The sequence below is a fragment of the Ceratotherium simum genome, chromosome 4, assembly GCF_057802395.1.
Source record: "Ceratotherium simum simum isolate JZ-2026a chromosome 4, ASM5780239v1, whole genome shotgun sequence".
Classification (NCBI taxonomy): domain Eukaryota; kingdom Metazoa; phylum Chordata; class Mammalia; order Perissodactyla; family Rhinocerotidae; genus Ceratotherium; species Ceratotherium simum.
This window is the reverse complement of record NC_141903.1, coordinates 3751573-3774614: the sequence shown is the minus strand read 5'-3', so window position 1 is coordinate 3774614 and position 23042 is coordinate 3751573. Positions and strand designations below refer to the sequence as shown.

The 23042-nt window shown below is 53.0% G+C and overlaps 4 protein-coding genes across 18 annotated transcripts in view; 2 read left to right on the top strand and 2 right to left on the bottom strand.

The window, feature by feature from the left end:
* Positions 1–9675, top strand: part of NSD1 (nuclear receptor binding SET domain protein 1) — a 164797-nt gene extending 155122 nt beyond the window's left edge. For all 11 annotated transcript variants that reach the window (XM_087429331.1, XM_087429327.1, XM_087429325.1 and 8 more), the window contains 2 exons: positions 1455–1659; positions 3260–9675. In XM_087429331.1, coding sequence (XP_087285457.1) covers positions 1455–1659; positions 3260–4890 — 1836 coding nt within the window. In that variant the 3' untranslated portion in view covers positions 4891–9675. The remainder of the gene's footprint in view (positions 1–1454; positions 1660–3259) is intronic.
* A 1268-nt stretch (positions 9676–10943) lies between these two features.
* On the bottom strand, positions 10944–13168 carry RAB24 (RAB24, member RAS oncogene family). 2 transcript variants are annotated; one of them, XM_004428473.3, is made up of 8 exons: positions 12672–13162; positions 12521–12589; positions 12251–12329; positions 12074–12141; positions 11891–11990; positions 11617–11667; positions 11416–11478; positions 10944–11295 (listed from the first exon to the last, which is right to left on the bottom strand). In XM_004428473.3, exons 1-8 carry the CDS (start codon positions 12786–12788, stop codon positions 11231–11233), a joined length of 612 nt encoding a protein of 203 aa, XP_004428530.1. In that variant the 5' UTR covers positions 12789–13162; the 3' UTR covers positions 10944–11230. The 2 variants fall into 2 exon arrangements, with proteins under 2 accessions (XP_004428530.1, XP_087285463.1); XM_087429337.1 differs by lacking the exon at positions 12521–12589 and having other exon boundaries at positions 12672–13168.
* Positions 13169–13267: 99 nt separating this feature from the next.
* On the top strand, positions 13268–16669 carry PRELID1 (PRELI domain containing 1). 2 transcript variants are annotated; one of them, XM_087429333.1, is made up of 5 exons: positions 13268–13598; positions 14102–14327; positions 15574–15687; positions 15801–15879; positions 16111–16669. In XM_087429333.1, exons 1-5 carry the CDS (start codon positions 13420–13422, stop codon positions 16257–16259), a joined length of 747 nt encoding a protein of 248 aa, XP_087285459.1. In that variant the 5' UTR covers positions 13268–13419; the 3' UTR covers positions 16260–16669. The 2 variants fall into 2 exon arrangements, with proteins under 2 accessions (XP_087285459.1, XP_004428528.1); XM_004428471.3 differs by having other exon boundaries at positions 13272–13511.
* Positions 16670–16927: 258 nt separating this feature from the next.
* Positions 16928–21835, bottom strand: MXD3 (MAX dimerization protein 3). Of its 3 annotated transcripts, none has more exons than XM_087429335.1 (6): positions 21297–21835; positions 20942–21047; positions 20401–20500; positions 19994–20266; positions 17505–17688; positions 16928–17430 (listed from the first exon to the last, which is right to left on the bottom strand). In XM_087429335.1, the coding sequence occupies exons 1-6, from the start codon at positions 21364–21366 to the stop codon at positions 17315–17317; spliced, it is 849 nt and encodes a 282-aa protein (XP_087285461.1). In that variant the 5' UTR covers positions 21367–21835; the 3' UTR covers positions 16928–17314. The 3 variants fall into 3 exon arrangements, with proteins under 3 accessions (XP_087285461.1, XP_087285460.1, XP_004428527.1); XM_087429334.1 differs by lacking the exon at positions 20401–20500 and having other exon boundaries at positions 19994–20147; positions 20237–20266; positions 21297–21830; XM_004428470.3 differs by lacking the exon at positions 20401–20500 and having other exon boundaries at positions 19994–20108; positions 20237–20266; positions 21297–21827.
* Positions 21836–23042: the final 1207 nt, after the last annotated feature.

Genomic DNA, 23042 nt, shown 5'->3' with positions numbered 1-23042 from the left:
TGGGTGGCCAGTTACTTCTTCTTAGTCTGTCTTAGTCTAGAAGCTCCACTGAAACCTGTCCACCATCGGTGACTCTGCTGGTATTTGAAAACACCGGTGGCATAGCTTTCTTTCAGCATCACAGCAACAGGAAGCCACCACAGTATGACGACTGACAGACGGTTCCCTGACCGGGGTTCAAACCAGGGCATGGCGGTAAAGGCACTTAATCTTTACCACTAGACCACCAGGGCTGCCTAACCATCATTTGTAGTGACTGTTAAATTTTTTATATAATAGATGGACCATAATATATGAACATCTGGATGCTTCCAGATTTCTCTATCATAAGTCTCACATTGAAAATTGAAGTTTAATTTGTGATGCAAAGTAGACTACACAGTAACTCTAATTGGGTATTTCCCATTATGCTTTTTTGATTATGAAGTCAAGATGAAGGACTAAAAAATGCAAATTAGCATAGAAACCAATAACTAAAGAGGATAATCACTTTGAGCAATAACACATGAAGATGAAGAACACTCATTAATTATTTTATCTTATTAAATAAGGAAAATTATCTTTATATTATTGGATTTTGTTTTGTCTTTTGTTCAGATGGTTGGTTAAATGGTCTTAGTTCCTTAAGATGGCCAGTTGACTTACTCCCTGTAAATTAAAATAGTAACTGAGTTTAACCCAAGTTTAATGGTATTGTGTGCACTGGGGATGTCAGTTTCTATATCCTTAAGGTCTGTGTAGCATTTCACACGTGTATCAATGAGACAAATTCAAGAGCAGAAGTTTAGAAATGGCAGGAGATCAGTGTGGGCTAATAATAAATCAGATTGGTCCTGGATGTTTCTAGGCCAAGGTAGATAATATGATGAAAACCATGGGGTTTGGTGACCAAGTGTGGGCTGTAGGGAGCACAGAGAAGACCTGTTCATTGCAACAGGACCTGCTTTGGGGAGTGGTGGACATGAACCTAATTTGACTTAAAGATTCATAGCTTGTTGAGGGCAAGGACCATGAATTAGTTTTCTGTGTCTTCCTGACACATGACTCATACTAAGTGCTCAGTGAAGGTTTGTTGAATAAGTTAAGACATGTGCGCGCACACACCTAGAGAAGTCTTCTTTAGTTTTGAAATTAGACAAACATAAAACTAAAACTTATGAAAGGGTGACCTGTAACACCAGTCTTGTGTGTCAACAAAGAGAAGCACATTTCTCTTTTATTTCATTCACATAGCAGAAGTAATTGATAAAAAAGTTACAATTAATGCAGCCCTTTATTGGGTACCTATGATTTGCCAGGTGCCTTTCCTGCATTTTCTCTTACCTTTACAACAGTCTATGAGGACAGTCTCTTCCCAGAGGAGAGACTGGGGCTCAGAGAGGATAGTTAACCTGGTCAAGATCACACAACTAATGTGTCGACAGAATGCTGACTGCTCAATATCTGACCTCTAGAATCAACCCATTGCCACGGAAGAGAAGTCAAGGAAATTCAAGAAGAAGCAACAGGGGAAGCGCAGGACCCAGGGTGAAATCACAAAGGAGCGAGAGGATGAGTGTTTCAGCTGTGGGGATGCTGGCCAGCTCGTCTCCTGTAAGAAGCCAGGCTGCCCAAAAGTTTACCATGCAGACTGTCTCAATCTAACCAAGCGACCAGCAGGTTGGTGCCATGATCCATTCAGAGTGCTCCTTGTTCTTAGTCAGGATTCTCAGAGCCCTTTGGTCTTCCCATGCATAATGTTGACAGGGTCTGGTCCATGTTCTCATTCTGGAAATAAATGACAACAAAGGCTCAGGACCCTAGATTGTAGAGAAGGGCACAGAAACTCACTTGCTGTGTGTCAAGCACTTTATTTACATTTATGTCATGTTATTTTATCCTCCCAGCAACCCATAAAGATGAGACCTTTTCACCTTTCCATGATGCAGATGAGGAAACTGAGAGTTAAGTTTGGTGAGATGACTTGTCACATTAGAGCATATAGATGGAGGAGCTGGATTGAAAGCCAGGTTTTCTGATTTCAAGACCTCTAAATCATGTTCCGTTTCTAAAGAAAGCAAGGTTGAGACAGAGTGGAGTTTGGGGTCACTCTAGTCAGTGAGGTATGGACTGACACCGTTAGCCTCCCTCCCAGCACATTCTTCCTCTGAAGGAGATGTAGCTGTATCAGTTAACACATGAGAAAGCTGCTTAGGCAGATATGGTACCCAGGAATTTGTGGTTGGAGAAGTTACTAACCTTTGGGTGGTGATGTGGGGTTAGAGCAGTTAAGGGATTTACATGTGCCATCTGTTTTAAATGACAAGATGAGAAACCACTAGGGAGCCATTCTGGGTGAGCAGATTATACATCACTAGTGGCCTGCCTCCAGGAATTGCAGAAAGAGAAGAACTTTGGGGTGGGAGTGAGAGGAGTTTGTTCCTGAATTAGCTTTCCTTCAGTTGCCAGGGTAATGAAATAATAGAAACTGAGGCAGTGTGAGGGCAAGGCCATAACATTGACCTGACAGTGCCAGGATGTGAAAATGGGGAATTGTTTCAGAATCAGTTACTCAGGGCCATAGGTGGCACAGGCTGTGATAGAACTGATTTTGCCTATGAGCCAGGAACAACGTCTAGCATAGTTTATTTGGCAGGAGCTGGGGTGGAAACACTGTCCATGGCAGAGACTCAGGTGTCATGTAATGGGGACAAATGGATAACTGCTCAGGTTAGCTTTGCGTCTTTTCCACTGATTCTTTGTGGACAACACAGGTAAAGTTGTTGCTAGTTTCAAGACTTTTAAAATTGGGCAAAGATAAATCCGCTTCCATTTTTCACATTGGTATATCTGCTCCCTGTTCCTACTAATAACCAAATAAGTAGGAGTTTAAATAGCTGAGATTTTCTGCTTAGAGTTGAATATTTAAAGGCTATATAGGACAAATAGAGCTTGCAAAAATATGAAAGTAATATCTTCACATTCCATCTAAAGGGGAGCTTTGGGGTTTTTCTCCTTGCTGGCAATAGTGCCAAAATAAAGAATTACTCCTGCCTATGTATTTAGTTGATACTCAGTTGATACTTGGCTGTATTTTTTTTATGCCTTGTACAGAAGAGGAAGGTGAGATCCTGGGATAGGGGAGGTCCAGGGAAGTGGCATGTGTCGCTGCAGAAGGCAGCAGTTTGAAATCATTCCTTTGACCTGGTTCTAGAACCATGGCCCATCTCATATGCATCTCTTATTTTCCTAAGCTTTTGTTTCACATCTGTGTTTTCAGGGAAATGGGAGTGTCCTTGGCATCAGTGTGACATTTGTGGGAAGGAAGCAGCCTCTTTCTGTGAGATGTGTCCCAGCTCCTTTTGCAAACAGCATCGGGAAGGGATGCTCTTTATCTCCAAACTGGATGGGCGTCTGTCTTGTACTGAACATGACCCTTGTGGGCCCAACCCTCTGGAACCTGGGGAGATCCGTGAGTATGTGCCTCCCCCAGTACCGCTGCCTCCAGGCCCAAGTACTCACCTGGCTGAGCAATCGTCAGGAGTGGCTGCTCAGGGGCCCAAGATGTCGGACAAGCCACCCGCTGACACCAACCAGACACTGTCGCTGTCAAAAAAAGCTCTGGCTGGGACTTGTCAGAGGCTACCGCTGCCTGAAAGACCTCCTGAGAGAACTGACTCCAGGCCCCAGCCTGTAGATAGGGTCAGGGACCTTGCTGGGTCAGGGACCAAACCCCAATCCTTGGTATCCAGCCAGAAGCCATTGGACAGGCCACCTGCAGTGGCAAGACCAAGACCCCAACTATCTGACAAACCCTCTCCAGTGACCGGCCCAAGCTCCTCAACCTCAGTCAGGTCCCTACCACTGGAAAGACCTCTGGGGACAGCTGACCCAAGGCTGGATAAATCCATAGGTGCTGCCAGCCCGAGGCCCCAGTCAGTGGAGAAAACCCTAGTCCCTACTGGCCTGAGACTTCCACCGCCAGAAAGACTGCTAGTCCCCAGCGGTCCCAAACCCCAGACTTCAGACAGGCTCCCAGACAAATCCCATGCCTCTTTGTCCCAGAGACTCCCACCTCCTGACAAAGTACTATCAGCTGTGGTCCAGACCCTGGTAGCTAAAGAAAAAGCACTGAGGCCCGTGGACCAGAATTCTCAGTCAAAAAATAGAGCTGCTTTGGTGATGGATCTCATAGACCTAACTCCTCGCCAGAAGGAGCGGGCACCTTCTCCTCATGAGGTCACACCACAGGCTGATGAGAAGTTGCCAGTGTTGGAGTCTAGCTCGTGGCCTGCCAGCAAAGGTCTGGGGCAGATACCGCGAGCTGTTGAGAGAGCCAGTGTGTCAGATTCTGTCCTTCAGCCACCTGGGAAAGCAGCAGCCCCTTTGGAGCACCCCTGGCAAGCTGTTAAATCGCTCACCCAGGCCAGACTTCTTTCTCAGCCCTCTGCCAAGGCTTTTTTATATGAGTCAGCAACTCAGGCCTCAGGAAGAGCACCCCCAGGGGCTGAGCAGACCCCAGGGCCTCCCAGCCAAGCACCGGGCCTGGTGAAACAAGTGAAGCAGATGGCTGGAGTCCAGCAACTACCTGGACTTGCTGCCAAGAGTGGGCAGTCCTTCAGGCCTCTTGGGAAGGCCCCATCATCCCTCTCCACTGAAGAGAAGAAGTTGGCAACTACAGAGCAGAGTCCCTGGGCCCTGGGAAAGGCCTCACCAGGGCCAGGGCTCTGGCCCATGGTGGCTGGACAGACACTGGCGCAGTCTTGCTGGTCCTCTGGGAGCACACAGACTTTGGCACAGACTTGCTGGTCTTTTGGAAGAGGGCAAGACCCTAAGCCAGAGCAAAATACACTTCCAGCTCTTAACCAGGGTCCTCCTAGTCACAGATGTGCAGAGTCAGAACCGAAATAATACCAGTAAACGTCATATGACCAGACCAGCTGCCCCCAGAGTTCTTGGGGAAGGGAAATCCTCTTTTCTTTTTCCCCCTTAAAAAACAGATAGACCCCAACATTTTTCCACTGTCATTCTTTCTTTAATCCCAACACTCAGAACTCTTGTGACATTAGCCAGTGGGGGCTTGTGGTTGTATGAATCATGTATGGAAATCCAAGTGGGCCTCAGCCAAGGAGACAGACAGATTTGGGTCTCTTTCCCCCAACCTTTACCATGTGGTCAAGTTGAAATAAAAAGTCCACTCTGGAGTCAAGCATGGGATTCAATTCCGCTGGTCAGGTTGGAAGGTAGAGGGGCTCCCAAAGCTATTACCCTAGCCCTACAGAGCCCCACTGAAGGCACCTGATGAACCCTTGGGAGGAACTGATATCCATTCAAATCAGTGGTGATTTCTTGAGCATTCACGTGTGCTAGGCCAGGTGCTAGTCACTGACAGGAGATACAAAGATAAATAAGACCTGATCTCTGTGAGCCTAATGTGCTGCCTGGGTTCTCAGGCCGTTTTCAGGAACCTTTGACCAGGAAATAACAGGAAGTTCTGAGGAGCCCTAGGGCTCCAGACTCATTTTGTAAGGTCCTTTGTGGTCCCAGAAGTGGTTGTGTTGAGTAAGTGTCTCCTGATCAGGTGTGCGTGTGTACGCATGCACCCTCATGCAGAGGTCTCTATATGCAGGAAGGGGCTGCACTGAGTCCAAGCTGGGCTTTTCAGGCCTCTGCTTTCTGGGCTGCACAGAGTCTGAAGATGTGTCCTTGGTGGAGCATCCGCTTGGGGGGCCTGGGCAATCTGAGGACTTAGCTTTCCTGCAGTGTAAGAAGTCAATTGGCAAGCTTACCTTTCTTTTCTACCGATTTTACTCTTACATAACCCACCTCATGCCTGTCCCCCAAACACTCAGGTGCTTTCAGATTTCAGAATCTCGGGCAGTGGACATAGGGAATCTCTGGCAAGCTCTGGGCTAGATCCTCCACCAGCTCAGGGAGAGTGCCAGATTCTGGTAGAAAGTTACTTCTGATCCTTTGACCTCCTACTTGAATGGAGGGAGTCCTCTTCTTCATTAGTGGATTCTACCACCCTCTCCCTGAGAATTGCTGTGCTCTCTCTTGAGAGCACCTGCCTACTGACTTAGCTCAGAGGCAAGCCAGAACCCTTCCCCTAGGACTGGCAAGATGTGGCGTTTAGAGCAATGTCCAGTCTAAGAGATGACTCCTCATAACTGCTGATTATCTGTTACTGCTGCCCTGAGCTGGGGCCCAAGGGCTGGGAAATCTGTTGGTGCTACCCTGCCCTACCATTCACCCAGCTCGCCGACTGCCAACAGGAAGTGCTGTTTGGCCAGTTCCTTCCCCTTCACCCACCCTTCCTTTGTCCCTAGACCAAACATGTTTACCTCTCTGCTTTGCCAACTTAGCCAGCAGCTTTAGCCAACAGGCCATCTCCTGGCCCAAACGTCTCCTGGCCATTCTGTCTCAGTTATGGCTTTTACACCCTCAACAGGATTCTGTATTTTGTCCCAGTTTCCTCCTCCTAGGTTCCTATTGAGGTTACTCCCATCACTTCTAAGGAGGGAACAGTTGTTATAGAAGCATTTGCGCTTTATATAAAAATTTAAAGAAGAATTTGCTTTTATTTTCCAAAGTCTGTCTCTGGTATTGAGACACTTGAACTCAGGCGGAGGCACGAGGCTGGGCAGGGGAGCCCCAAGTTTAGGGGCCTATCCCTGCCTCTCAGACCCCAGAAGCTCCTCTAAATTCCACCTGCCTAGTTCTCTATTTTCATCCTATCTCTCTTCCCACATCATCAGAGAGGAAAAGCTCTTTGTTTAAAAGGAAGAGAAAACAAAGCATCTTATTTTCTTTTGAAAAAATTTTAAATCATGGAAAAGATATTTTTAAAGAAATCCACCCAGAACCGTAAAGTTCATTATATTAAGTATTTATCATGTGTGAGAATAAGTATATAACTGCAGCTAGTAGGTCCCTTTCCCTGACCTCTTAGGTTGTATGAGTAGGGTTTGCTTGGTGCCAGTCCTGTGCCCTCTTCTCTACTGTCATCTGTAGTTGTGATCAGAAAAAGATATCTGCACTGCACTGTCAGAATCCTTCACCCTGTTATGTGTTAAATTACCGTAGCTCTTTGTTTCATGAAATAAACTGTGAATTTTTGGGGGGGGAGGGGTTGTGTGCAGGCTATGTAAAAAGAAAAATTGGAGAAGTTTGATCCTGAAGTAGCTTCTCTGAAGTAGGCTTTGGTAGGTAATTGACTTGACAGCCACTCTAGAAATGTCTCACAGGACAGGAAGGAGTGAGGGAAAGGTGGGCCATGATTGGCCACTTTGTGGTTTTGTTTTGATTCTTTCCATTCTTCACCATTCACTGGAAACTTCCTTCCAGACCTGCCTGGGAAAACAACTGAGCTGTGCTTTGTTTGCAGGGGGAGAGGGGGGGTCAGTTCTTTATGTACATGAACGGACAGCCAGGCTTTCGTGAGGGCCATTGAAACACCCTCTCAGGTTGAATGGAAACTAGAAATTCAACTGTCAGGCCCACTGATAGCAGCATCTGATCCAGCTTGTTAACATCAGGAAAGCAATCAGTGTACAATTAGAAGCAGAGTCGGAAGGACTGTTGGGAAGTGAGACTTGCAGTTGTTGGAGAGGGAGTGACCCTGCTGGCCCTCGGGGACTTTCCTGGAGCCTGTTCCGAGATCTTTTCTCCAGGGGGTATGGATTGGCAGTTAAAAGGAAATCTTTCCTCTTATAAACTCCTGCTCTTTCCAGGATGGTATTTTGGTCCTTGGCCAAGTGCTTGGAAATTGGGATCTCAAGAGAGTCTGCCTCTAAGCCAATTTCCCTAGGAAGCCATTTTGAGGGGGAAGCCATAGCTTCCATAGGTAGCTAGAGAACCAATACCTCTCCTAGCCCTGTTAAGTCAGGAAAATTGTATGGAAAGTGTTGAAATTAGATTTCAAAGCCTCATTTGCTTCTACAGGAGCAAACCCATTCTAATAGCAAAATAGCTGTCATTGCTACAAAAGCATCCAAGTTTTTAAATATCTGCTCCCGCCCCCCAAAGTTACTGCATTTGAGGTGATTTAAATCACTGTGTTGTTGATCCTCCTTGTTCAACTACGAAATCTACATCTTTAGCATTGATGAAAGTAATGATTTTATTCTTAACATCCTCTACCCCACACTACGGTCAGGGCATGAAGTGTGCATCAGCGATCCTTTCCCAGGCTCGCCAGTGTCTACTCACTGGAGCTGGTCTCCCAGGTCGCCTTGTGAGAACAGAGTGGCAGGAAATCTGGTCCTGGCAGCTTCCCCCGTGGAGAGGAGTCAAGAGAGCTTAAACGTGGATGGATTTTGCCCTCAGCTCCTATAAAGCGGGTTTTCTCCTAAGGCTTTTTTGGGGGATATTGTCATCCTCTTGGGGTTTGTCAGCCAGGAGGTCAGAGTGGCCCAGAGTCCTACCCTCTCAGATCATGGCAGGAAAGGAGCTCCCACAAGCCCCTTCTGTTGAATAATGTTTGGGCTGTTCCATGTGTTAGACATTCCAGATCATTTAGAGCTAGGTAGCTGCTGCATGAGACTTGCATTGGCTGTGGCCAGTTAGCTCTCAGCTGAGCTTCCTAGGCCAGTGCAGCAGGGCCAGAGGTTGCTGTAGTATAAATTGAAATAAGAATAGATAATTGTACACAAAAAAATGTAATGATGGTGCTAATTTCCTGGTATAAACAAGCACTGCCAAGGGTTGAGGGACTGGCGACTTGAGAAACCCAGGTTCCTGTTTGGGAGGAAGAGATTTAATGTAAAACAGTTTCTTTGAGGCTCTATTAGAGAAGGAGAAGGCAGAGCCTCCATGAAGCCTGCACCTGACCCTGGAGTGGTCCAGCGCAATCCAGAAGTGGAAGAGATGCCGTAGGTAGATGAGGGTGGCCATTGAGTTTCTCAGGGCTGGTGTCACCTTGTCCATAGCCTCCGTCCACACTGCCTGGAACAGGTCAGTAGAAAGCTCCATTTGTGGGGTCTCCCTCGGTTACCTTCTGCCCCTCACTACCTCTTCCACTCTCATGGGAGGACCTCTATTGCTTAATGAAGATTAAGGGTAATATTTCTTAAGTGGAAAAGAGTTTAATTAGAAATCCACAGCCTGAGAAGAAATGTTTCCTATCAACATAAGCAAAAACAGCACATGTTAAACTCGTATGTGGTCCCTTCTCTAGAGCTGCTTTCTCATGCCTTTCAAAACATCAGGCTATTGAGGGGCTTCAGGTGTAACACCCTGGAAGTCAAGCAAAGCTGTGTCGACAGAAGGTGAACCCCTGGAGTAGGAGAGATGAATGGTTCCGGTGCTTTAGACTTCCAGGGTAGGGGCAGAGAACAGGCAGTGTCCAAGTCTGAGGGGGTGCTGCCTGTGTGTGCATGTAGGTGAGAATGTGTTGAAGATGGGTGAGTGCAGCACACAGGAGCTCACACAGGAAGAGCAGCTTTCTAAGTCTTGGCAAAGAAACAAGCTGACAATAGACATCTATCTTTATATTTTTACGAAAGGGGTGGGGGGGTCAGCTGAGGTCCATCACTGATTTTTTTGCTCCTCCTCACCCCCACAGATTGTCAGCTGTAAGTGAAACTCCTAGTGAAAAAGAGGGGAGCCCTGTGTTAGGAGTCCCCATAAACATGTACTGTAATTCTTTGTATATAGAAAAAAATTACTGTAAAGTAAAGTTTAACTTTACTCTTATGGCCCTTGCCCTGTGTTTTGTTTTGTTGTCCGTGGGGAGATGTAGCTTAACAGGAGGGAGGATGGGTTTGGGGTGAGAGCAGAAGCCAGCCCCTGAGATAGTTCCCAGGTGGGGACACAGTGGAGCCAAGCCCTTCCTCCAAGCACCTCATGGGAGTGGTGGTGTGTTTCCTGCCAGTAGCCACCAGCTGCTGGAATGTCTTTTCACTTCTTTTGGGAGTGGCTGGTGTCAGTTTCAGTCCCTACACAGGAAGCCTATATATATTAACCATGAAGGAAGGGTATTTTGAGGAATTCATTTTAAAAAAGGAAGTGGAACCAAACCAATTTACCGAGTGTGAGTCTGACCATCTTGGCCACGTCTTTAGTTCTTCAGAGGCAGGTGCTGGGCACTGCAGAGGACCCAGCCCAGGCCTAAGGCAGGAAAGCAGAGGCAAAGGGGCCAAGCCTCTCATACCGGAAAGGGCTGCATACACTTCATTTTGGTTGAACAGGAAGCTTCAGCCCTGTCTACAGTAACACCAGATCCTTCAGAAATATCTGGATCTCCAAGGTCCAAAAATACACTTTGGGGGAAACTTGGGAGTCTGCCTTCTCTTCTGAACTAGTCCTGAACTTCCTGCCCCTTGGGCAAAAAGCTCTCCAGGGAAGAGTGAGGGAAGACAAACATTTAGTCCTAGAGTTACTTTTCACTCTTGATCTTCACAGTCCTGAACTGGGTAGTGCTCACCTCATTTTACAGAAGAGAAACTCAGGCTGAGTTCAAGTCCCTTTTCTAAGTTAGTAGCTGAACTGGATCCCAGTCTGGATCCATAAGACCTTTCTGTCTTGCAGAACCTATGATTTTTCTACTGTTGAACCACTTTGTAGGATGTTGCTGGTAAGCTTAGGATCTGAGCCACAGGCATAACTCACAGACCTAGACATGACAGATGTGGTAGAGCCAGCCAGTCTGAGGTGGAAGTGCTTGACCCTTTGATCTCTAGACACCATTTAGTGCCTGCTTTGCTCTACTCAGCACCAGGAACAAACTGAACTTTCCACTGCCCAATCTCTCACCCTATCTTTGCCCCCACTAAAGAATAGGAAAGGGCCCTTTTGTTTCTCCATTATCTCAGTCGCAACCCTGGGGTGAAGTTACTTGGTTTCCAAAGGAAAATAAGACCTGAGAGGAGCCTTAATGTAGGAAATGAGGCCAGCCAGGTGGCCCCAGAAAGAACTAGGTTGTTGACACCCAGTCCACACAGCAGGGAAAGGGGTGAGTGTGATTCACAGTGCATTGATTTTATTTACAAATCAGAAGCCACTTAAGTAATCCGCAGAGACAAGTGCTGTCCAGGGCAGAAGCCTGAGGTCCAAATCAGCCCTTACCCTCATGCCCATCAGTCAGCCCAATGCTGCCTCTGTTCCATGGGCCAGCACAGGTAGGTGCCACCTCTGCTGCCATGGGGACCTGGGGTAGCTCAAACGCTTGACCACCCAGGCCCGGACAAGAGCTAGGTCCAGCCCCTCTGGAGGAATTCCTTTAATTCCCCCAGGCCAGATGAGTGATGACTCAGTGATGACAACAGCTGTAGAAATAGGGGTTTGTCTTCTGGCCCAGGTCCACGCCCTTGTCCTCTGTCAGAGAGAGAGATGGTAGCTCAGCACCGTTCTGCTGGGGGATCGGGTAACTCCGTGAATGGGGCCAGATGCCGTGGGCCTGGAGGAAGTCTCCAAAGAGGCTAGGGAAGCACACACCTGTCATCACCTGGAAAGCAGCTACGCTGACGTAATCCTCTGCCACTTTCTGGAAGAGCTCGTCTGGCAGGAAAAAGGACGGTCAGTGAGGGCCCAATCCCAGTAGCCCTGGGATCACCCAGTGACCCAGCTCTCTAGGTTCTTCCCTGCCTCCTCTGGTGCCCTGCCTGTTCCTGCTGTGAGGCCCAAGACAGCACTCACCCACACTCTGGCCTGTCTTGCTGGATGTTTCAAAGAGCTGAGCTTTGATATCTGTAAAGAGAAGTGACTAAGGCCTCATATCTGACAATCAGGTGGACACAGACAAAGGGGAAGGCTAGCAGTTCAGGGAATCTTCTGGACCCCACAGGTCCAGGGAGGCTAGAAAGCCTTCCCAGGTGATCTTGCCATGGCAGCCAAGGCAGTCCCTATTTTCTGTGACCCACCCAAGCAGCCACTTCCCTCCCCCTCCCCCAGGGAGCTGAGGAGCAGCTACTGTCAGCATAGTCCTGGACATCATGGAAGTCCACACGTCGACGCCGCCTGTCCTCCTCTAGCAGGTCACTCTTGGTGCCACACAGGTAGATCTGACAGCCCTGAAGCAGAACACAAGGTGGGTCACCCCCACAGACCACCAGCGCCCCAGCTCCTGGTCCTTTGGTGAGGTCTCGCTGCCTACCTCCTCTAGGTTGCGCAGTTCCTTCACCCAGAACTTTGCCCGCTCAAAGCTGCTGCTGTCCGTAAGGTCTTGGTATAGGACATGCAAGAAACACAACCAAGAGTCAGGGGCTGTTCTCTAAGGCCAGCCTGGCACCCACCCCTTCTTGTTTGAGGAATAGGCCAGAACCCTCCTTACCATAGCAGACGATGGCAGCCTTGGCGCCCCTATAGTAGATTCGGCTCATGGCCTCGTAGCGCTCAGAGCCTGCTGTGTCCTGAAAGGCAGGGGGAGGCTCAGACCTGGCCTGAGTTCCTGAGCACTCCCCAGGTCCTCCACACCCCCATTTTTAAACTGGGGTCTAGAAGAGAAATGGCCTCTGTGAAGCCACAAGTCAGTCAGTAATAGGCAGGACCTAAGCCTCCTCAAGAATGGGGTCTCCCAGGACTACTTGCCCACGGGACTTACCCAAATACCTAAAGTCACCGTCCGGTCTCCGACAGACATCACCTTGGCCACGAAGGCGGCCCCGATGGTCTGCAACCAGAGCGAAGGGCTCAGGGCCGCGGTGTGAGCTGGCCCCCTCCCACCCGTGCCTGTTCCCGCGGGGCGCACTCACGTTCTGATAGGGCCCCACCAGGAAGCGGTCGTGCACGTATCGCTCCACCAGGCTCGTCTTGCCCACGTACTCCTTGCCCAGCATCACCACCTTGACGTCCACGCGCTGCCCGCTCATGCTCCCGGGGCCGCCTCACCCACGTCAGGGGCCTGAGCGGCGGCGGGAGGCAAACCCGAATCTCCGGTCGGGCAGGCGGCGCCCAAGCCTCAGTCCCTGACCCGGGGCGCCAACCTGCGACTCGAGATACCGCGTCGGGCTCGAGCCTTGGCAGCGCCCCCGTCCGCCCCCGCTCTTCGGTCCCGGGCGCTGCTGCTCCTTCGAAGGAAGAGCCCAGGACCCGGGGCGGCCTGGGAGCGCGCGGGGCAGCGCCCTCAACGGCGCCGCACGCCGCCGCCCGCTCGCCCGCCCGGTTAGGCGCTGTCCGGCACGGATTCCTCACCGAGCCCGGGGTCCCGCCGACCTGCCTCCGGCCTGCTGCGCCTGGACTCCCGCAGGGGGAGGAGGGAGGGGCGGGGCCACGAGGTCACGTGCACAGGCGCCGGAAGTGGTGGGTTCAGCGCTGCTGCGCCGGAAGTAGTGCGCGTCCCGACTGCTCCTCATGGCGGCGGTGGCTGGTTGGGCGCGGCGCAGTGGTGACTGAGCTGCGAGCCTGGCGGGCGTGCGCCGAGCCCCGGCCCGGCCTCCGCGTGCCCCCCGGGCTCCGCACCCCTGATGCTTCGCGGTTGTTGAGCCCGCCCCGGCTGGGACGATGGTGAAGTATTTCCTGGGCCAGAGCGTGCTCCGGAGTTCCTGGGACCAAGTGTTCGCTGCCTTTTGGCAGCGTTACCCGAATCCCTATAGGTACGTGGCCCTGGAGAGAGCAGCCCTCCCCCTCGCTGTTTGGAGTTCGAAGTGTGGGGCCAGGAAAGACTCGACATCGAGTCCGAGGTAGGGGATCGCCGGCACTGTGGCCGTCTGTAGGGCAAGAGGGACCCTATCCGGGAAGCGGCCGGGCCAGGCCTGCAAAGGTACTTGGAAGGAGGCTGGGCCTGGGCGGTGGTTTACTTGAGGCCCTAGTCTAAGGTTCTCTCATCTCTGGGTGGTGAGACTGGAAGAGCCGGCGGCACAGGAGTTGGGAGGGACCTTGGGGTTGGAAATCCTGGCGCTTGCCTAGTCCTCTGCCTGTGGCGCTCTCCGGTGGTGCAATAAATCATGAGACCCAGCCCTGCTGGATGGCCCAGGAATCCAGGTCAGCGAGGGGGCAGGAGTTGGAATTTGCCCTAGGATAGGCTCAAGGGCTTCGAGTTCAGGTCTGAGCCACAGCACAGATCACTCTGCAAGTTTAGGGGAAGGCATGGCCATTCTGGGCTGGGGGGCTCCAGATGGGAACCCCAACAGGCCGTCTCTCAGGGGCAGGCTCCAGAGGGTCACCTTCACTCTGACACCTGCAGCAAACATGTCTTGACGGAAGACATAGTGCACCGGGAGGTGACCCCTGACCAGAAGCTCCTGTCCCGGCGACTCCTGACCAAGACCAACAGGATGCCCCGCTGGGCAGAGCGACTGTTTCCTGCCAATGTTGCTCACTCGGTGTACATCCTGGAGGATTCTATTGTGGACCCACAGAACCAGACCATGACCACCTTCACCTGGAACATCAACCACGCACGGCTGATGGTGAGACCCTCCTTGGTCCCCCCAAAAGTAGAGAGCTCCAGTACATGTGGCTAGGGAGCCACGAGGGAGCTTCTATGGTCTGAGGCAGAGCTGGGTTACTGAGGAATGATGGCTCTAGAGTACAGATTCTAATGATCTTTTCAGTTGGCTACCCTCTCTTGACCTCTCTTTTAACCCATTTCATACAGTGGGCGGGGTACCTGTTTTACAGAGTTGTTGCGGGTAGTAAATGCAGGGCATTCACACTGTTCCTGGCACATGTATAGGTTGGGCCTACAGGAGTGATGCTGAGAAAGGGAGGCAGTGGTTTTCAACCAGCAGTCCACCAAGCCATAAGGGTGCCTTGGATGTGCCTGAGAGAGAGGACCTGGGGCCCTTGCCTCACGTTGGCTAGAGAAGTTGCACTTTTATCTGTCTTATATAATGGGTTTTTTCCTGAGAATTTGGGGAAAAGAGGTTCCACATACCTTTAATCTCTTGCCTTTCAAAAAGCTTGAAAGCCCACAGTTCAAAGAACATTCTACAGTATCTTCTCACATGTGAATACCCTGAAAGCTTTCAGAGAATGCTCATTCTCTTTTTCAGCTAATCTGTTACTCCCTATTGTGCAAAGAAGGAAGTGAGCTTCAGAGAGGGGTAGTGTCCTATGAGGTCACAGAGTGAGTAGGCACGTTAATACTCTGCCCCAGAGTTATCTGAAGGCCTCCCAGCTGACTATCCTAAGGGCATTACCTCTGTTCTGTAAATAACCAAGATAGCCATCCAGTTGTGAGAATGTCTTTCAATCCAGCTATGAGACACGTTTTAAGTGTTTCTCTTGAAAGTACTGGTTCACACTCCTCTCATAATGAGAGCTGTGAGGATTGCCAGATTTCCGTTTTTATTTGGACTGCCAGGGAGCTCAAGAGCTGCGATAGGTGGAAGGCAGGCTAACAACACTGCACATGTCTAGACATAACAAAACAAAACAAAACAAAATCCAGAGCCAGGGTGGAGCTGGAAGGCCCTCTGCCTTCCACGTGCCTTTTAGTTTGAAGGGTCAGAGGAGAGGTTTTAGAGAACAAAATAACCTATTTTATGTTCTTACTCTTTTCCTGAAATGCAGCTTGGGGATGCAATAAGGGAAAGGAATGGATTTTCATTTTTTTGCTTTCTCTCGTGAAAAGAGACAGGGGATCAAATTTATATGCAAGTTGGCAAAGTGAACTTTGCCACATGATTGTGGTTGGCCCGACTCCCTGCACAGGTGGTGGAGGAACGATGTGTTTACTGTGTGAACTCTGATAACAGTGGCTGGACCGAAATCCGCCGGGAAGCCTGGGTCTCCTCTAGCTTATTTGGCGTCTCCAGAGCTGTCCAGGTGAGCAGCGTTGTGGGGGTGCTGGGGCTCTGGAGCCCAGAGCATTTGGCAGAGAGGCTGGGCTGGGGGTCAGTGGGCAGCTCTGAATCCTTTCCCTTCCCACATTTTGCCAGGAATTTGGTCTTGCCCGGTTCAAAAGCAACGTGACCAAGACTATGAAAGGTTTTGAATACATCTTGGCCAAGCTGCAAGGTGAGTGCTCTGGGCACAGGCAGAGGCTGGGGTCAAGTCCTAGCTGCCCTGACTGGTGTGGAGCATGGGGCTGTCACTACCAACTCTTAAGCCTGGGGTGCCTCATCTGTACCTTGGGGCAAACGCTGCCTTTCCAGTGGGGCCCGGCCCACAGGAGGTGAATGTCGCGGGGGGTGACTAGGTGGGTCTTTGTGGCGTCCTCTGAAGCCAGCCCCTTGCCCTTTGCTGCAGGTGAGGCTCCTTCCAAATCTCTTGTTGAGACAGCCAAGGAAGCCAAGGAGAAGGCAAAGGAGACAGCACTGGCAGCTACAGAGAAGGCCAAGGACCTTGCCAGCAAGGCAGCCACCAAGAAGCAGCAGCAGCAACAGCAATTTGTGTAGGCAGCCCAGGCCCTGGGGCGGCGGCCCACCAGACTACCAGGCTCAGGTCCCTCTGCCTTCTCCCCCTCGTACTTGATGATTAAAAGGCAACTTCTAGCTCTCTCTACTGTCTGGGTGGTGGGCTGGGGATGGGGTATCCTGTTAGGCATCTACAGTGCACCAGGCACATTATCCATATCTGAGCCGGGCCTGCTCATTCTCACGTTGGGCAGCTGAGGACAGAGGCACAGAGAGGTGCAGTGACCTGCTCAGGGTCACAGACAGCATGTGGGTTACGTGGTCATAAATGCTAGACTGTACGCTCCACGAGAGCAAGACCTGTGTTTTGTTCTCTGCTGTGTCTAGGTACTGGAACAAGATCTAGCACATAACAGGCACTGAATAAATATCTGTTGAGTTCAGTTAGCCCAGCTCTGGAGTCAGAAAGCTTTGGTTCGAATCTTGACTCCACTGTTTCTTGGCTTTGGACCTTAGGCTAGTCACATCACTCAGCCTCAGTGCCCCTGCAAAGTGGGGACAGACGGCCTCCCAAGCTGTGGGGGTTAAAGGGGCCGCACCTGTCACGGTCAACAGTATTAGTGGTGGCTATTGATTGCACTTCCTCTTTTCCAGTTTGTCTGTGGCTGGGAGTTTCCCCATTTTCATCAGGCAAAACCATGGACAGGAAGTTAAGAAAGAGGCTTTTAATGAAAATACTGTACAGTATCTGTGGGGCAAAGGCCAGTGGCCCTTGTCTAGGAAGGAATGTGAAGGCCCAAGAGGCTTCCTGCCCCCATGGGGACGGCAGAGCCAAGTGCTACAAAAGACGCCTAGAAGGGCAGTGCAGGCCCAAGCTGCCTGCCCTGCAGGGCTCAGGGGGGACCCAGGCACCCCTCCCAGGAGGGCCTGCCAGCAGCCAGCAGCAGAGTGGGGAGAGCTCCTGTTCTCACACAAGGGTCCTTTTAGTCCATTCCAACAGGAGGTGACTCCGAGCAGCCCTTGAGGCTTGAGGAGGCTCCTGCCTGGCAGAGTGGAGGGTAGTCTGAGGGCAGAGGCCCGCTCTGGGGTGGCGAGGGTCATAGCCAGGCGCCGCCACAGTGTGAGTAGCTGTGCTCCTGGCCGGTGGTGAAGCCCCGCAGCAGCTCAGCCTCGCCCCCAAACACCAGGCTCTCCACGTCCACCTCCAGCTCCTCTGCACAGCAAGAACGCCAGTCAGGAGGTCTCACCCGCACGGCCCACGTGACCCCTCTGTTTCAGGGCACTCACCTTGGTCTGAGTCAGAGCGCTCGGAGGAGAGGCCTGAAGAGTCCAGGCTGTCTGCCCGCAGCCGCTCCCGCTCGCCCGGCCCTGCCAGCCCCCGGAGCTGCTCCAGCTGCTGCTGCAGGCTCTGCTGCTTGCTGCGCAGCTTCTCCTTGAGCCGCTGGGCCCGCTGCTCCTGCTCCTCCAGCTTCTGCAGATCCCAAAGGAGCAAGGGGCTGGGGTCAGCTGCCTGGGGGCTCAGCACACAGCAGCGGGCCATGACCACTTGGTGACTCTGCCTGCTCCAGACAAGGAGCTCCCTAAATCTGGGTCCCAGAGGGTTGCTCCCACATCCTCCAGGAAGCCTCTGAGTTCTGTCTAGAAGGGTGGGGGAGGGAGGGCAGGACACTCTCACAGGCCTTGGGGCCTAGTCAAGTGATGTGAGGGGGGCATGTGCTGATGGCAAGCAACAGGGATCAGGGGACTGTGACTGGTGAGTGTACGGCTCAAGGAGGTGGTCATCTCCAGGTTCCAGCCAATTACTGCCACATGGAAACAGGCGCAGTGCTGCCAGATCTCCCAATTTCTTTAAGAGAAGCTTGAAAGTCCAATTTTTTTCATGTCAAATGTGTTTTTTTTGTTTTTTTTTTTAATTTATTTTTCCCCAAAGCCCCAGTAGATAGTTGTATGTCATAGCTGCACATCCTTCTAGTTCCTGTCTGTGGGATGCAGCCTCAGTATGGCCGGAGAAGTGGCGCATCAGTGCGCACCCAGGATCCGAATCCAGGCCGCCAGTAGCGGAGCGCACGCACTTAACCACTAAGCCACGGGGCCAGCCCTCAAATGTCCTTTTAAGTGCTGCCAACTAATTTAATTTTTAGAAAACGACAGACCACAGGCTACCAGTTTGTAACTCCTGGTCAAGACCGTCCCAGGACCCTAAGGCTTCATTCAGTATTAATCTCTTCCTTCCCACTCCCACCTGCACTGAGCTCTGCCAGCCCTGCCGTCCCTGACTTCCAGGGATGGAGGGCCAAGGGCCCTCCAGCGGAGCCCTTAGTGGGCAGAAGCCTGCATTCAGCCAACAAGGGGAGAAGTGGGTGAGGGGGCATTTAGACTGGGTGTAGAAGAAGGAGTAAGAGCTGCCCAGGCAGGGATGGGGAAGGAAGACACATCCAGGTAGAGGGAAACTGGGAAGAGCACAGAGAATTAAGCGTTCTGGTGGGGAATGGGGGGAGATGAGACCAAAAAAGCAGGCCAGTGGCAAGGCCTGAGTTGTGAGGGGCCTTGGGTTTCACAGAGAGTAAGGAACTGAGACGGTCCTGTCAGGAGCCATGGAAGGTTTTCAGCAGGAGACAGACCTGCACAGATCTTGTGCTGCAAAGAATATTCTGGGGCAAGGTGGAGGACAGCCTGGTATAGGCAAAACAGGAAGCAGGGAGTCCAGGAGAGGGGTGATGGGGCTTCACGGAAGGAGTAATCCCCAGGTCCTGCCCATGGGCCAGCCAGCACCTGAGGGGCATCTCATCCTCCAAGAACCAGGCCAGGCAAGCTCCACGTGAGAAACTGGGGCCCACCACCCAGCCAGGGTTTCATTCAGCCACAATGAGGGGAATGCAGGCACCCATCGGGCAGTGGGACAGTTCCCACACCTGATTTATTTGCTGTGTGGTACGTGGATCTGTTTCTGCCACGGTCCTGGTACTGGCAGAGTGGGTGCTCAATAAATACTTGTTGAAGGAAAGAATGCAAGTCAGGAGACCTGGGCCTGCGTTCTGAATCTGCCTCTCCTCAGCTGTAGTACCTGGTCGTTAGCCCGGATGTGCCCCCATTTGTCCCTCTGTCAAAAGGGCCAGGAGGGCAGGAAAAGGCCTGTATTGGTCCCAAGGCGCTTCTAGTCCCCACGCTGGGACTGCCGGGGCTTGAGTCAGCACACCCCACCCCTGTCCACCAGGGGGCGCTGAGATCAGCCCAGGCAGGGCAAGGGTCCTGCGAGGACAGGTGACTGGCATCCTCTCAGTCCTTTCCCCTCCTGGCCACTGGAGCTGCCTCCCAAAGTGGCACCAGAACAGATCACCCAGAACAGGAGGCCTTGAAGGATGGGGGAGAGGTAGAGCAAGGACCAGGCCTCTGCAGTCAGAGGGACCCTCACACATGACCCATCACAGAATCTTTTCAACAGCCATGCCCCCCACACAGAAGAGGAAGTGAAGTCCCGAGAGGCTTAGTGACTGGCCCAGGGTCTCACAGTTGGGATGGAAGTAACAAGAGCTGTAATAACAACAGTGAATGCTTATTGGGTGAACTCACTTAAGCCTCAGAACAATCCTCTGAATTATTTTCTGCTTTTCTTCCTATTTAACAAATTTGGAAACCAAAAGCATATAGAACTGTCCCATGTCACTCAGTTGGGCTGTGACCTCAAGCCTCTCTCCCCAGTTCCACCCAGCCCCTCCCTACTTCTACGCGTCACCGTCCTGGCAAGCTGGCCGCAGGATGCAGGGTCAGCTCCTTACCTGGATGTGCATCCTGGCACGGCGCAGAAGGCTCAGTGTGGTGTAGCGGGCACAGTCAGCCCCCAGGGGCATCTGCTGCTTCAGCTGCTCCAGGCACCGCTTCAGCTGGGCCCTCCTGCAGAGGAAGGGGTCTGGAGGGCAGTGCCAGCCCAGCCTTGCTGGCCAGAAGGACAGCAGGGAAGGGAAGGTCAGAGGGAGGCAGTTCCTGGGACCTGGTGCTGTCAGGGCAGGGCTGGGACTCACCTGCGCTTCTCCAGTTCGTTGTGCACAGACCTGCCAATGCCAGGGAGGATGCGGTGAGGGGGCGTTAGCTACTACCCACCCCCTCAGTCCCAGGGTTTCCAGAGGCTCAAAATCCACCACAGATGTCTGCCTCAACTAGCCCAGTGTGGGGACCTTGTGCTGGCCTTGGTCACCTGAGTCCCCAGGCAGAGGCAGAGACACACAGGGGGCCAAATACTGAGAGAGTCCTGCCCAGGTGGCTGTGGGGTCCAAATGAGGGCCCCCACCAGCAGTCAGGAAGGAATTCCTGGACAGAGGTGACAGTTGAGCTGTGCCCAGCAACACAAGTTACTCAAAGCGGGTAGTGGAGGGAGAGGCATTCAAATTGCGGGGAACAGCATGTGCAAAAAAGGCTGAGACGAGGAGCGAAAAGGATTGGAAACCTGTGGGGGAAAGCAAGTGGTTTATGTGGAGTGTAGGGGTGAGTGGAGGCGGGACCCAGAACTGTCTTGCTCACAGTTCCTGACACATCAAGAAATAGTCCTTGAAGGAATGGAAAAGCGTGTGTTTAGAGGGTGGGGAGATGGCAGGAGGGGTCTGAATGCCTCCAGAGCAGGGTACCTGGCCTAGAAGATGTAAGCAACAAGGAGGAAGTGGGCAGAGGAGAGGCCTGATGAGGGACGGCGCCCATCCCCCCTACTCCCCGCCGCCCCCAGCCCTCCTCACCGCCCACTGTCCAGAGCGCCAGGAGCTTGGGGGGGTCGCTTCCTCCTCCTGTGGACGGGGCCCGGACTGCGGTGCGGGCACAGGGACGCGTAGCCATGCTCCGCCTCTGCCAGAGAGAGCCCCCGCCCGCGTCAGGCTGGGGCTGATCCCAGCGGGCGCCCCTGGCACAGCGCGGTCAGGGAGGGGCTTTTGGCGCGAGGGCCATTTCCCCAACCCCTCCCAGGCCGACTGCCCGCAGACCCCTCTCGAGTGGAGACCCCTAAGGCCATGCATCCTTCAAGTTGGGATCCAAGTCCAGCCCAGGCCCGTGTCAGCGAGGTCGCCGCCTGGAGTCCAGCCAAGGGTTCTTCCTCACCTCTCTCGCGGCGCTCCAGGAACTCGGCCGCCTGCAGCAGGACCTGGATGTTGCTAGCCACGGGTTCCATGTCGGCGACAGCTGGCGCCGGGCGGGCCTGGGGTGCTGGCCGGAGGAGCGGCTGCACCACTTTTGTTACAATGTAACTGACACGGTGCAACAAACACAAGCGCCCGGCCCCGCCCCCAGGGCGCCCCGCCCCCGGGACGGCCCAGCTCTGAGCCCCGCCCCTCTGGAATACGCCGGGGAACCGCAGCCCAGCCTCCGCGAGCCTTCCGGCTCGTCCCCTCGGACTCCTGCGGGGCTGGGACGGGCGCCGGCTCCAGGCCTGGCCCTTGGGTGAACCCCTGGGCTGGCTGGTGCTGCGCCTTGCCCTCTCTGCTCAGCGACCCCGTGCTGGTTTCTTGGCGTCTCTGGGCCTCAGTTCCCAGCCCCGTACGGATGGGGAGGGCAGGGTACAAGAGTGGTGCTTTGGGGTCCCCCGGTCCCTGGGAGGCCCCTGGCTCCGGCGCTGCACGTGGGCCCCGCGAGGGCGGAGCGGGCGGGCGCCCTCGCCCATTTGCCCGCTGCCTCCTGCGGCTCGCTGTCGTCACCCTCGGGGCGGGGCCAGGCAGCCTCTGAGGCACTACTGGCTGCGCGCGGCCCCGCCCTCTCCCGCTGCTGGTCAACACGTTCGGGCGGGAAAAGGAGCAGGTTTCAAATTTGAAAACCTGGGCGGTGGGGGCGGGGTTGAGCGGGGAACGTGGCCGCAGTGCGCAGGCGCTGGGGGAGGGGGGCGCGGGTCCGGCTCGCGCTCCGGGGTCTGTCCCCTCGCCTGCCTGCCATCTGCCCCCGAAGGCCCCCGCTGGGCCTCAGCTTCCTGTTGTGGCGAATGGGAATAGCCTCCTGCCTCCTCCTCCTCATCTGCAGGGAAGCTATTGTTCGAAAACGGCAGTAGGGGACCAGCTCCCCAAGCCATCCGTACCCTGGAAGCACGCAAACTGGCTGGCTAGAGAGACCTGGGTTCTGGAGTCAACAGAGTCGGGTTCCTCTCCTGTCACCGCTGCTCTCAGCCGTGTGACTTGGGAAGTGATCTCCCTCCTGTAAACTGGAGAAGCTGCGACAGCGTTGTAGAAGGATCGGAACCCAGGCCTATGCCCTGCCGGGACGTAGGAGCTGCTCATCTCTCAGGCCGGTGCGACCAGACGCAGACATCCTCCACAGAGCCCCCGTTGCCTTCCAGCCCACCAGCCCTTCCTTAACGTGACTTTCGAGCCTCCCGAAGGAGTAGCTGCAGTGACTTCTAGGGGCAGCGCCAGCAGGTGTGGCCACACCTGCGGGGACAGTGATAGTCTAAGGGTGGAGACAGGAAGATAAAAGCAGCTGTTATAGGGTGAGCATTACTGCCAGGCTGGGGCTGAGTCTGTGACTGGGAAGTGGAGAGGAGGGAGAAGGAGGGACTAGATCCTTTATAGAGACAGTGCTGGGTAAACACACGGCACACGACAGTCAGCCCTCAGTTTCTTGGAAAGAACCTTGAGGTTTCTCTAAGAGTCAATCCCAGAGGAATCACTGACATGCTCAGCCAAGAACTGCTGCCCAGGACCATCCACCCATTCACCTAACCATTCACTCATGAAAGATTTGCTGAGCACTTACTGGACCCCAGGGACTGTGCTGGAGTACAGAGAATAAAACAATGGGCAAAAGCAGACAGGTTTCCTACCTTTGTGGAGCTTGCAGGTGAGGAGAGACACGGAAATAGTA